The 12,476-nt window shown below is 59.4% G+C and overlaps 1 protein-coding gene across 4 annotated transcripts in view; it reads right to left on the minus strand.

Moving 5' to 3' along the window:
- The window catches only part of STK32C (serine/threonine kinase 32C), a 97,418-nt gene that overhangs the window by 65,614 nt on the left and 19,328 nt on the right, over nt 1-12,476 (minus strand). The window contains exon 1 of one of the 4 annotated variants that reach the window (XM_049645915.1): nt 12,293-12,462. The exons of the other annotated variants lie outside the window; for them this stretch is intronic. Within the exon in view, the coding sequence (XP_049501872.1) occupies nt 12,293-12,353 (61 nt within the window). The 5' untranslated portion in view covers nt 12,354-12,462. Of the gene's footprint in view, nt 1-12,292; nt 12,463-12,476 lie in introns of those variants that run through there. 4 annotated transcript variants of the gene reach the window in all.

The following is a 12,476-nucleotide window of genomic DNA, read 5'->3' on the forward strand; positions in this document are numbered from 1 at the left end:
GACATTTGAAGCCGTGAGGCGGCCGACGTGTGAGTGTAGTGACGCACAGTGGGGAGAGAAGGACCGGCCGAGGGGCCGAGGAGAAGCCAGTGGCGGCACCCTGGGAGCCACAGCGGGGGAGCGACTCTGGGCGGCTCCACGGTGCCAGGTGCTGCCACGGGTGGAGGACGAGCAGGGCCGGGGCTGGACATCACTGGCAGCCACATGGAGGGGACCTTCCCCCGGGCGCAGGGCCGCGGGTTCCCGGGGGCAGAGAGGCAGGGACGAAGAGCCCCTGATGAGTTTTGCTGGAGACGGGGAGCAGCGCACATGCAACGCCTACAGGACGCCTGCACCACGAGGGCCCTGGGGACACAGAATCACGTGGCTCCACCCTGGCCACCCTCAGGAGCCGGTGACGCAACCCGTCAACACGCGTGAAACCTGAGCTGAGCTCAACGCAGGGCTCGGCTGAACCCGGGGGGCCCGGGAGCTCCACCCGCCCGTCTCCGCTGCCGCCGTGGATGGCTCTTCCCGCCCCCACAGAGCCTCTGAGACGTCCTGGGGCAGGGACATTCTGTCAGGCCTACACCTAGGAACACATCCTGGGTTGCAGGGTCACTGCCCCCCAGCCGAGGGCCAGTAGGAGCCATCTGAGGCTGGACACTTCTGGCACGACGGGGGCCCCGGGCCGTCTCAGCCGGAGGGTATTTGCGAGAGGGGCCGGGGAGGTTTGGGCTCAGTGCGGCGGCACGGGGGCGTAGGGGGCAGCGGCCTGGACACTGTCAGGGTGCTTGGACAGCTTTAGGGCTGGGCATCCTCGTAGCTCGTCCACAGAAGGTGGGGGGTAAACTGGGTGCAGAGCTGTGACTGGCAGAGCCGGGCAGGGGGAGTCTGGCCATTTGGGCTTGGACAACACTCGTGACGTGCCACGGAGGGCTCTTGTCTCTGTCTTGGCCCATCACGGTCGGACGTGGGTGTTCTGTGATATCGTTTACGTGCGACACAAGAGCGCCGGGGCCCGGCCGTGTGCCAGGCCAGCTCCAGACGTGAAGGCTGGGCTCTCTCTGCCACGTCCCGCCGAGCAGCTTCTGAAGTGGTTGTGTGAATTCACACTCCCTCTGCCCGGGGCGTACAGAGCAGGTGCACACGGCAGATACTCAGCTCGCTGAAGGAGGTGACGGGCACACACCAGAGCCCGTGCTTCAGAGAGACGGTCCTTTCCCAGGAACAGTGAGCACCCCCGGCACTGTCCCCTCCCCGACAGGAAGACCCGGGCTCCCTGGAGAGCTGACTGATTCCAGCACCGGGCCAGGGGACAAACCTTGTGGGGCCAGAAAGGAAGGGCTCAAAAGGCTGCAGGAACAAGAGAAGGGCGATGGGGCGTGCCAGGGGCACGGGAGCCAGCCGAAGGCCAGGCCAGCGCTATAGCAACAGAAGTGACAACGAAGTCACACTGGATTATAACCCAAGTGCCCCACTGACACCCTTGCGTCCACACTAATATACGTGAATGACCCAACAACCACACAAATGGGGAGGAGAGACAAATCTGTGCAGAACGTAGACGCCTCCCCCTCCAGGATGGGGGGCCTGACACCCACCCCCTAAGCGTGGGTGGTGCGTGGGGACTGCCGACAGGACAGTCCCTGACGGCGGACGCTCCTGAGTAGGAGGCCGCAGCCACGGGGACAAGGTCAGAGCCCTGCTGGGCTCGTCCCACAGACCCATAACCCAGTGGGACCCCGACATGCTACAAAACACCTGACCAGCTCTCCTCAAAACCACCGAGGTCATCAAAAACCAGGAAAGGCTGAGAAACTGTCGTGGCCCAAGAAATGTAAAGAAAGACACGTCACGTGGAACCACGGAACAGGAGAATATCAAGTACAGACGGGAAACCTGAACCAACTATGGGCCTCCGTTACTCAGTTGTGACTGTTAATTCCACGTGTCAACTCGATTGGCCACGGGCGCCCAGATCACACACTCTCCCGGTGGGTCTGGGCGTGTTTTGGGTGATGCCAGCACTGCAGTCCGTGGATTCAGTAAAGCCGACCCCCACCCCAGCGAGTGTGGACATCGACCAATCCACCGAGGCCCTGATGGGGGAAGGGTGGACTCTCCCTTTGTTCCTGCCTCACCTTCCGGGACGGCTCGTGTCACGTTCTGCCCTCGGACTGGGAGCTGCCCACGGACGCGGACTCAGTTCCCGGGGTCAGCCGGCCCACGGCTGACTGTATCCTGCTTGGGCTGCGTAACTGTGCGAGCCCCCGGTCTAAATAAATCCCCCAGTACACACACACACACACCCGCATGCACGTGCACACACGCACACACCACACTCCCGTTCTGCAAGTGCACCCCCCCCCCCCGACAGCCCTGACTACTATGGGGTCAGGTCACGGTGGGCTCACCAGGTGTGGCTGTCTGACCCTCCACCCCAACACAAGACACTGATGTTTGTGGAAACCCGTGGTGACGGTTCGTCGCACTGCCTTCAGACTGTGCTGCAAATCTACAATATTCTCTCTCTCTCTCTCTCTTTTTTTCTTAAAGTAGGCGTCACGCCCCTGAGATCAAGACCTAAGCTGAGATCAGGAGTTGGACGCTCAACCCACTGAGCCACTCAGGGGCCCCTAAAATACTCCAAGTTTACAAGAAAAAAGTTTTGAAAAAGTAACACACGCTTCATATGGATCCAAGCATGGATTGGAAGGCGATACGGAAAACTGCAGGTGGTTGTTATATTAGTGCTGAGGTTACATAAGACGCTGAATTTCTTAATATTTTTTCTTGTCACTTTTTGTTATATAATAAGAAGCTATAAAGTTAAAAAAAAAAAAAAAAAAGGAGCGTCCTGGCAACAGCGTCTGGTGGCTACACGAGCAGCCACGTAATTTGTCACACAAACCAGGACACGTCTGAGAGTGACAGGGAGGCCGTTAATCACTACGCCCGACCAACCAGCAGGAACCGGAGTCGTGCGGGGTACAGGGTCGTAGCTGCGTCCTCCCTAAATCCCTGCGCATCGTGGCCCCAGAGCAGAGCCGGGTCAGCGGGGAGGCTTTGTCAGAGGCACCGAGACATGACATTGGTGTCCGGGGGCCCTTCTCAACCTTCTCGACCCTGTGAGCCCGCACAGCCAGCCCACCCATGGCCGACCACGCACTCTTGCCCGAAGCACCCTACAGGGGTGGGGGGAGGGCCACCCCAGGTTTTCCAGCTGCTGAATGTGCCACGGGGCCCCCAGCCCAGGCATGAACTGCTCGCGCACGTGTGGACGGGGACCCCCTCTCTTTGTGGCTTCCTTCCTGTTTCCCTGTCCCCCACCCTCCCAGTCATGTGCTAATTTTGCAAAGCATCCTTTCTGCCGAGGAGCTAAAATACAATTTCAGAAACACACGTCGACCTTGATTCTAGAAGAAAAGGAGAAAACAAAAGAACTGGGGACGAAGGAGAGACACGACCCGGGACAGCCCAGGTGGGTCCCCTGGACCCAGGGTCCCTGTGAGCTTCCCGGAAAAGTCCCCAGGGCCAGGTGGGTCACAGGCGCTGGCAGGTGCACAGCCCGCAGGCTGCCTGGGCTCCATTCTTCACACTCAGGAGGCGCTCGCTTCCCCTCTTCCTTCCTGTTTGTTTCCAAGACGGACGGCACTTCCCCGGAGGCTGAGTTTCGAGGCAGAGAACTGAATTCCGCGAGTGTCCCAGGGATTCCCGGGGCTCTGACACAGCGACCGCTCTGCTGGGTGGTGCTGGGTCCTCTTGCCACACTGGCACCCTGCGTGGCCCCGGGGCCGAGGTGGCCAAGAGGGCGCTCACACAACACAGGGAAGGCAGGCCTCTTCCCGAGGTGGCCGTGGGCAGACACACGGAGGGGCTTCCGGCTCATCCCTGCCGGCCAGCCCCGTGTGCGTGCTCTCTCCTGAGCCTGAGCGGGACCTGCTCCAGCCATGCAATGTGGCAGAGGGACAGGGTGCCCGTCCACACCCACTGCGTGCCTCAGCCCCCGTGCGCTGGGCTCCATCGGCCTCGGCGCTCTCGGGAGGAAGTCCCACTCCCCCACGGCAGACACCTGTGGACACGGAGGAGCCCCGAGACCACGGACGATAGGCCCACGCAGCCGCTGATGATCCCTTCAAAGGGTGGGGCCCGATTCCCTCCCCTTGAGTGTGGGCTAGACACGGTGACCCACTTCTGGCAAGTGGCCTAAGGCGCCAGGGACAGCATGTGACTTCGGAGTGTGGCTTGCTCCTCTCTCCCGGCTCGCGGAGAGGCTGGCCGCCGTGGCGTGAGGCCACGCAAGCAGCCCCACGGAGAGGCCCACGCGGTGAGGGGCTGGCGCGGGAGCAGGGTCCCCGCCCGTCAAAGCTGCAGACGGTGCAGGTGCAGCCACGGCTCACGGTTCCCAGGGGGCCCGGAGCCAGACGCACCCGGGAGAGCCGCTCCCGACCCCCCAGCTCACAGAAATGGAGGTGACGGCACGTCTTAAGGCCTGAGGTTTCGAGGTGGTTTGCTACGTCACAGAGAACAGGAACAGATAACACACAGCAGGCGACAGCCTGAGCCACGACCCCCGGGGACGTGACGTTCGGCCTCCAGGCCTCTGAGCCGGTCCAGCTGGGAATGAGGCACCGTGTACGTGAGCAAGGGAGCCACCGCGGATGTCCTGGGGGACCCGTCCCCACCGGACCCTGGCCAGTCCGAGAAACAATAAGAAGAGGTGTGGTTAAGTCACTGGGCTTTGGGGCCCTTCGTCGCCGCAGATGAGTAACTGACGACGGGCCCCGCGGGCACAAACAGCGACCAGTCTGAGAGACTCGGTGCTGAGACCCTGCCCCGCCCCCAGGGCTCCGGGTCACACGTGGCCAGCCAGGTCCCAGGAGAGGCCCAGGTCCTGGGGGAGGCAGCCGATGGCACAGCAGACCCCTCCTCGCCCCGACGCTGCCACAGGCACGAAAGAACAAAGGCCACGCTTGCAAAGGCCCGAGTGTCTGTGCCAGGCCTGACACGCTCCCAAGGAAATTGCAAAGTTGTCTGTGTCTTGCTTTTGTGACCAGTTCCACCTCACGCATACAAAGCATGAGGAGTCATGATGTGAATTCTGAGAGCAGAGACCTTTCTAAAGTCAACTTCTGAAATCGCTGTGAGAAATTGAATGTACTCAGCTCTATTTTTAATAAATTGGGGGCGACACTGACTCCCACCCACACCAGCTCCTCGGTTTCGGAGCCTAGATAACAGCCAGCCAGGATTTCGCAGGATCGACGCGGGCCTGTGCCGGAGCCTCCGTGGGCTCCCAGGCACACGCGGGACGTGGCGGGGGGAGGAGGGGCCTTCCCACAGCTGAGTGGAGCCAGGCAGGGAAAGCCCCCAGCGGTCAGCTGCCTTGGTTTTTAAAGTAATAGATTTTAGGTCAATGACAGAAAACATTTTTTGATGAAGCAGGCATCCCAGATTTTAAAAATAACAATAATTGTATTAATTACAGCTTCTCCCAAGTTGTCTCAAATTCTGATCATGGAAATCACTCCGCGTTTGGATCCAGCCGGTGTTTGGGGCAGCAAAAAGTAGCCCAGCGTGTCCTGCGGGGGCCCGGCCGGCTCGCACCCCGAGAGGAGCTCGGTGTCCACCCGCCTTGGGGAGAAGGAGCAGAACGGAGGAGGCCTGCGCGCTGGACGGTGAGGACTGACCGTTTGTGGGAACACCAGCCAGCAGGAGGAGCGCTTACCGAAGCTGTGTTTGTGTCCGTGGTCACACACAGGTTGCGGAGTGAGGCAGGTGTGAGGAAACACGCGGTCGACCTATTCGAAGTAAGGAAGAACGACGTACACAGGAAGGACAGTGACCCCAGCCCCAGGGCCAGGCCCTTCACTAAGATCAATGCCACATTGGACTGAGCTTCCTGTGGACGGGGAGCTGGGCACAGGCCCTTAAAATAAGAACCAACCGGCCCCAAAGAGGACCAGAGAGGCTGTCCCGGGCCCCCCAGGAGGGCAGAGGGCTCCCGTCAGCCCCCCAGCAAGGCCCTCGGGTGTGGGGCTGGACCGCCAAGCTCCCAGCACACACCGGAAGGGAGCCAAGCGACCTCCGGGACACGCGAGCCCTCGGCACCCGCCAAGCAGTCGGCTCTGGGACCAAGGACACGCACACAGGATCGGGGAGCACCTAGATGTCCCTTAGCAACCCCCACTGGTACACTTGCCCGGCACGCCTGGGGAGGGATCAGAAGGAAGACGCCAAGTCCCCACTTAAGGAAAAGGAAGACAGTGGAAATGTGCTGTGGTTACGTGTGCCCCAGGCCATACCTGAGACGGATCACGAAGAAATAAAGACACAACTGAAAGAGACATGGGGCCATCTCATAACCAGCAGCTTCACGGTAAGAGCCAGCTTGTGTCCAGGGCCGGTGTGGGCTCCCGTCCAATGCCCGTCACCCAGTACGCCGAGCCCCAGGGGACTCTGCCCTCAGCATCTGGGCCTGCTAAGCCCTCCGTGCCCAAGGTGCGTCCCAGGGCAGGCGGCAATGGCACCGCCTGGGAGCCGGTTGGCAATGCAGACCCTTGGGCCCCACCCCAGACCTGCTGAGTCGGAATCTGCCTCTTCACAAGGCCCCCGGGGGGGTTGCGGCCAAGGACGGCTGGGCCGCCCTGACCCTGTTCAGAATGAGTGCCCCTCCACAGCTTTGCCACCCTCAGACCCTCATCCTCAGACAGAAGCCCTGAACAAAAATTACCCCCGCGCATTTGTACATTACTTCTCAACTGGAAAGCTGGGTGGTTAAATTTTTAAAAGAAAATCGGCTTATTTATAGCACTTTAAAACACACAACCAGATGGACAGGCGTGCAGAGATGATGTGACGGTAGGTCCCAAGTCCATTCTGAGACCAGCCTTGTCAGCCACGGGAGAGAAACACGTCAAGCTCCAGGGCTGCCTAAACGCCCTCCAGGACACCCAGTGCTGCCCCCCCAGAACCCCAGAAATCCAGGAACGAACACGCAAGGGGGCTTTCCAAAGCGGCCACGCGCCCTCCTACCCAACCTGAACCAAATGCCCGCCCCACACCAAGCGCCTCTGCGTTGCCCTTAACCAGCCTTAACCAGCTGGTTAAGGACCCCAGGGTCCCAGGGTCTGCACCCACAGGGCTTCTGGCCACCAAGGCCCCTGCCACGTGGGGAGGGCGTGTGAACCGCCATTAGCCCAAGTCTGGGCCCCACAGGGAGCCACCGCCCGGCCCCCCCCACCCCCTCTTCCCGGTCAGGAGGGAAGGAAAAAGGTACTTCCTGAAACTCAAGTCTATGCCCCCTGCAAACAGACTCTTAATAAGGAGGGGCCGGACTGACCCCCACAAGGGTGGCCCCATGAGCACTAGCAGGCCGCCACCCGTGTGCCCCACCCCGCTGCTCTCGGCCCTGCAAGCTCTAGACAACACAAAGGAAAAGTGGGGCACACGCACCGTAGAGTAGTGGGCAACCCTTCTTTGCTGCTCGTGTGACTGGCCACCCAGAAAACCCAAGCACAGAAATCCAAACCCTGGGAACCGGCAAGGGTCTCAGCAGAGTGGCCATTTCCAGGGTGAATAGTTTCCAAAGTAAAGTTTTGGGGTGCCTGGGGGGCTCAGTCGGTTGAGCGTCTGACTTCGGCTCGGGTCACGATCTCGCAGTCTGTGGGCTCGAGCCCCCCCGTCGGGCTCTGCACCGACAGCTCGGAGCCTGGAGCCTGCTTCGGATTCTGTGTCTCCCTCTCTCTCTGCTCCTCCCCACTCGTGTTCTGTCTCTCTCTCACACCCAAAAACTAAACATTAAAAAAATTTTTTTAAACAATGAAATAAAAAGTAGAGTTTTCCTTCATTCCGGCACTAACCAGTGCGGAAAGATCCTGAAGCCCAGAGGCGAACACACGATAAAGGGCATTTAAACTTAGAAGCACCCTAAGTGAGCCCACAGGAGGAAGACCTTCTCGCTGCCATCAGATGTTGTTCCAAATGGACTGGAAGCTTCCATATGAAGTACCGGAAGGCAGCGCAGGTGCAGGCTTATAAACTGGGAACGGACGACAGTAACACGACACCAAGGCCAGGACCCGCCAGGAAGGAAGCTATTGATGAATCCGACCACACAGAAATTAAACACATCCGTACAAAGAAACCCCCAGCAACACTGCAACATAGGTGGCAAATGTGCATAGGGGCTGTTCGCGGGTGAGGCCGTGTGCACGCGGAACGGTGAAAAGAAACAGGACAGCAAAGGTCCCAGTGGGAGGCACGCGATTCACAAGAGACAGCCGCCCAGAGATAGAAAGCAAAGAGATTAATTACCAGTCTCATTGGCAGAGAAACTCCAAGCATTAATACAATCTTTACCTCGCGGACCGTCAAAAGTGTAAAACATCTCCGCCAGCCCAAGTCGGTGAGGACTCAGGGAAAGAGGGCTTTGGAGCGCACAGCGAGAACAAACCACCACGGCCTTCCGTCCCGGCTGCTCCGTGGAAGTCTCTGCCCTCTCGCCCCTCCCCCGGGTCCCTCCTGCCATTCAGTTTACTCATTCACGTTTCCTGTCCGCTGTCGGTCTCCCCACTGCCCCCCCGTCTGGTTACCCTACACGCAGCAGCCATACCCATTTGGTCACCAGCGTGTAAGGCACAGCCCCGACGGCAGCTGGCTCACAGAGGGCCGTTCGAATCGAGGCCAGCCGGGCAGACATACCAAGATGCCTTAGGTGGACACTCTTGCGTGTGTCATTCCCAAGTGCGTGAAGCTGAATGCACAGAGATGCGTGTGCTGAGCTGTTTATGATATTCACAGACAGGGAAACACCCCAATGTCCTACGATAGGAAATGAAGTAAATAGGGAATGTGGTATCTACACAGAGGAGTTGTCTACACAGAGGAGAGCCGAAAGGCAGGGACTCTGGGACCTGACGACCCATCAAAACCACCAGCAGGGCCTAAAGACGTAGCAGTGCTGAGCTCTGCCCCCACCCCCACCCCACCCCCACCCATCCCGACAAACTCAACTTGAATCTCCGGGGGGTGGGGCCCAGCGAGCCTGGTGGTTAAGGGCACCACGGAGTCTAGCTCGTGGCCACTTTTGAGGACCACGGTGGCAAATCTAGCCAACAAATGATGCTGTACATCTATCAGGTATCTGCCACATATCGCTGAGTAAAAAAGCAGGTTACGACAGATCCACATATGGAACACGCTCCCATTTCCGTATCAGAGGGAAAAAGTGTGCTCCCACACGGCTGCACGCGTGAGAATGCCCCTAGGGCAAGGCTGCAGAAGACGTCCACCGTTGGCCGCGGCGGGCTCTCGGGGCCAAGGATACACGTCTGAGTCTTCCCGTTGAGGACAATTTCAGGAAAAACAGGAAAGCATACACATTTATTTATTTTAATGCTTCTTTAATTAGAAAAAAAAAAAAAAAACCCAAAGGCTTTTTTTTTTTTTTTTGAAGAAAGGTGGCTTGAGGACCTGCTGGCCTCCTGTCCTGGCAGGCTGTCCACCCACCCAACAGACACGGGCGAGGCATTCTACGGCCTTCAAGGCTCCCTTATTCCCGGTTTTCTTGGGGGAAGCAAACCTTTGCAGTGACTAGGTACTTACTCCCCGCTACTAAGCTAACGCCACACTGGGCTTGAGAAGGCCAGGTGCCCCCCGGTTATGGAGCTGCTCAGCAGGAAGGAGCTGGAGCCCCAGCCCCCACCCCATGGCCTCCGGCTCAGCAACCCCATTCCACTCGGGGACACCAAGACAGTGAGAGATGAGGGGGCTGCGGGACGGCCGCAACTCTGGGGCAGAGAGCAGAAGAAAGGCGGGTCCCCAGCAGGGTTCAGCTCCGGAAATCCAGGGCTCCCAGAAGTGGGCGAGGGATCTGAGGCGTGGGGTCACGGGCGCAGGGAAAGGGGTCCCGGTCCGGTGTGAGAGGCGCACAGAGTTTGAACACGCGGCCGGCACCCGCCAAGTGAGCACGGGGTTCTCGGCGCCGCAGGACCCACAGGGACGAGGACACTTAAGACTTTCTATATCACAACCATGCTTTTTAGCTGGGATTTACCTGGCACTCTGTTAAACTGCCCTCTTTTATTCTTTTTTTTTCCGTTTCTCTGCACACCAAACTTGATACATTAATCGGGAGTTTTAATCCAAAAAATTCACCAGAAGGTCTTCCGTTGCCATAGCAACCGTCCAGTCCCAGCAAATGCACGTCTCCAGCACAACTCGGCCGCCTCTTCCAGCCGGCTCTGCAGCGGGGCCGGGAAAGTCATGGAACCGCTGTCTGGAGGGGCCGGGAGACAGCTGGGGTTCAGGCGCCACGGCTTGCGTCCCGACTCTCCTTCCTCCTTTCCAAACCCCACTCCTTCCATCTAAATAACGCCACGGACCTCACGCCAAGAGCTGCACAACATTCTCTCAGCAAACGTGTGCTGTGACTCTTGAGCCACATGTGTCCTGACAGTAACATGCAAACGTACGACAAAGTGGCTGCCGGCCTGGACAACGTTGCCGGCTGCCCAGCCCAGGCCCAGGCTTCGCCTCCCAGTCTCACCCAACAAAGTCCGGATAAGGCCCGATGGTGTGTTCAGTCTGGGGATGCGGCCACCGTGCCAAGTGATGAGCAACTGACTGACGGTCACACGTCCGAAACAGCAAGCACCTGTGGCCCGAGTGGGCGCCCACTCCCACACACGTCCCCAAGAGCTGGTCCACGGCCGCTCTTCTCCAGGCAGGTGAGGAGGGGTGCAGGATGTGCTCAAGAAGTCTCGAGTCAGACTGTGCGCATCATAAACAGACTCTGTGCTCTTTTTGCCTTTTCAATGATCCTTGAAGTCTGAGACACTGCACACCGTGAACAAACAGAAAAATCCCACCTTGAGAAGCTGGAGGCAGCTCCTGTGCTACATCAATTCCTCTACGTTCACATTCTCTGCCTTGGAGAGCACGGGGCTAAGGTACGGAGAGAGCGGCCGGCCCTTGGCTGACACCAGCACGTGCTGAACCCAGCCGTCTTTCTCATCCCGCAGCCAGAGAAGCCACATGTAGGTAGACCTGCTTCCTCACTAGTTGCCAATTCACTCTGGGCGTTCTCTACTTTGAATATTTATGTTAAAAGCAAAAATGTATAACATACGAAACACCCACAGCAGTGAGCTCTGCGGCTCTCAAGTTCAGAGCACACTGTGCCGATGGGGTGGGTCCGGAATGCACCCATGCCTGGCCCCTGCTGAGCTGCGGAGCCGGCACCCCCCCCCCCAACTCCGGGGCACCTACAGCAGTCTCTCCACTGCTCTCTGACGATTGCCTGCACATCCACCACCACTGGCCTCAGGTCGTATTATTGTAATTTCCTATAACGCTTAAATTATTTATCAGAATAAATAGCTCGGGCTCTTGTGCTGAGCTGTGCTCTAAAATTATAAAAGACCCATCATACCTCTGCAGGCTGCCTACAAATGAAAAATGCATATTTCAACTATTTTAAGAAAATGTCAGAAAACATCAAGTGTGTCATCATTGTACCATTTAAATTATCTGCACGACATCTGTAAAAAGAGCTGTATGCTTGCATGTGAATTTATCACAGTGCCCCAAAGGCAGACCTTCCCTGCAGGTGCTAAGTCAACGGTGGCCCATCACTCCTTTCCACTGGCGCCGCCTCCGCATGGCCACTCAAGAGATACCTCCCCTGGGTCAGCAGCTGTACCTGTAAGGGGTCCTGAGAGGAAACTCTCAAAGGCAGTTCCCAAAGGGCAGGTCTTTGCACAAAGGCAAAGCTGTCTCCCCCACTGCACACCTGCGTGCAAAGACCGGGCACGGGGCGGCCACGCCACGCCGTCACCAGGCAGAGCTCCCAGGGCCAGGGACCCCGCGCCACCTGTGGGGCTGGCCTCTCTCCCTTCGCAAACGCGGCACAGTACAGGTGCAGAGCAGACCAAGCCTGCACAGCGCCCCTGAAAGGAAACTGGAAACACACAGCCGTCGCCACAGTACGTGGCTAACCCCGGGGCCACTCCGACCACGGACCCTCGCCCCAAAGGGCGGGCCCAAGCCTGTTCCGCCCGCCGCGCCGCCACTGGACACGGAGGACGCAGGCGGGAGCCCTGGGTGCGCGTGGGCGCCGCAGGCGCCACGAGCGAGTTTCCTCGGAAACCGAGCCGACCCGGGACGCCGTCCCACCCGGGCGGCCGCGGTGTCTGAGCGCGAGGAAAAGCTCCCGCCGCGGCCGCCCCGCGAGAGCGCGCACGGTCTCCGTGCGGCGCGGGTCCCCACGCTGCCCCCGGGAGCGGCCCGGGGGGCCCCCCGCGCTCACCGTCCTCCTTGTCGTCAAACACCGGCCTCCGCGCCGTGGCCGCCGACAGGGACGAGCCCATCCTCTTCTTCCACTTGCTCCACGGAAACAGGGGGCGCGGCTGCGCGCGGGCATCGCTCGCGTCCCGGGCCCGGGGCTGGCCTGCGGCGGGCGGCGGCGGGACCGGGGGCGCGTCGGGGCCCGG

The sequence above is a fragment of the Panthera uncia genome, chromosome D2 (assembly GCF_023721935.1).
Source record: "Panthera uncia isolate 11264 chromosome D2, Puncia_PCG_1.0, whole genome shotgun sequence".
NCBI classification, from domain to species: Eukaryota; Metazoa; Chordata; class Mammalia; order Carnivora; family Felidae; genus Panthera; species Panthera uncia.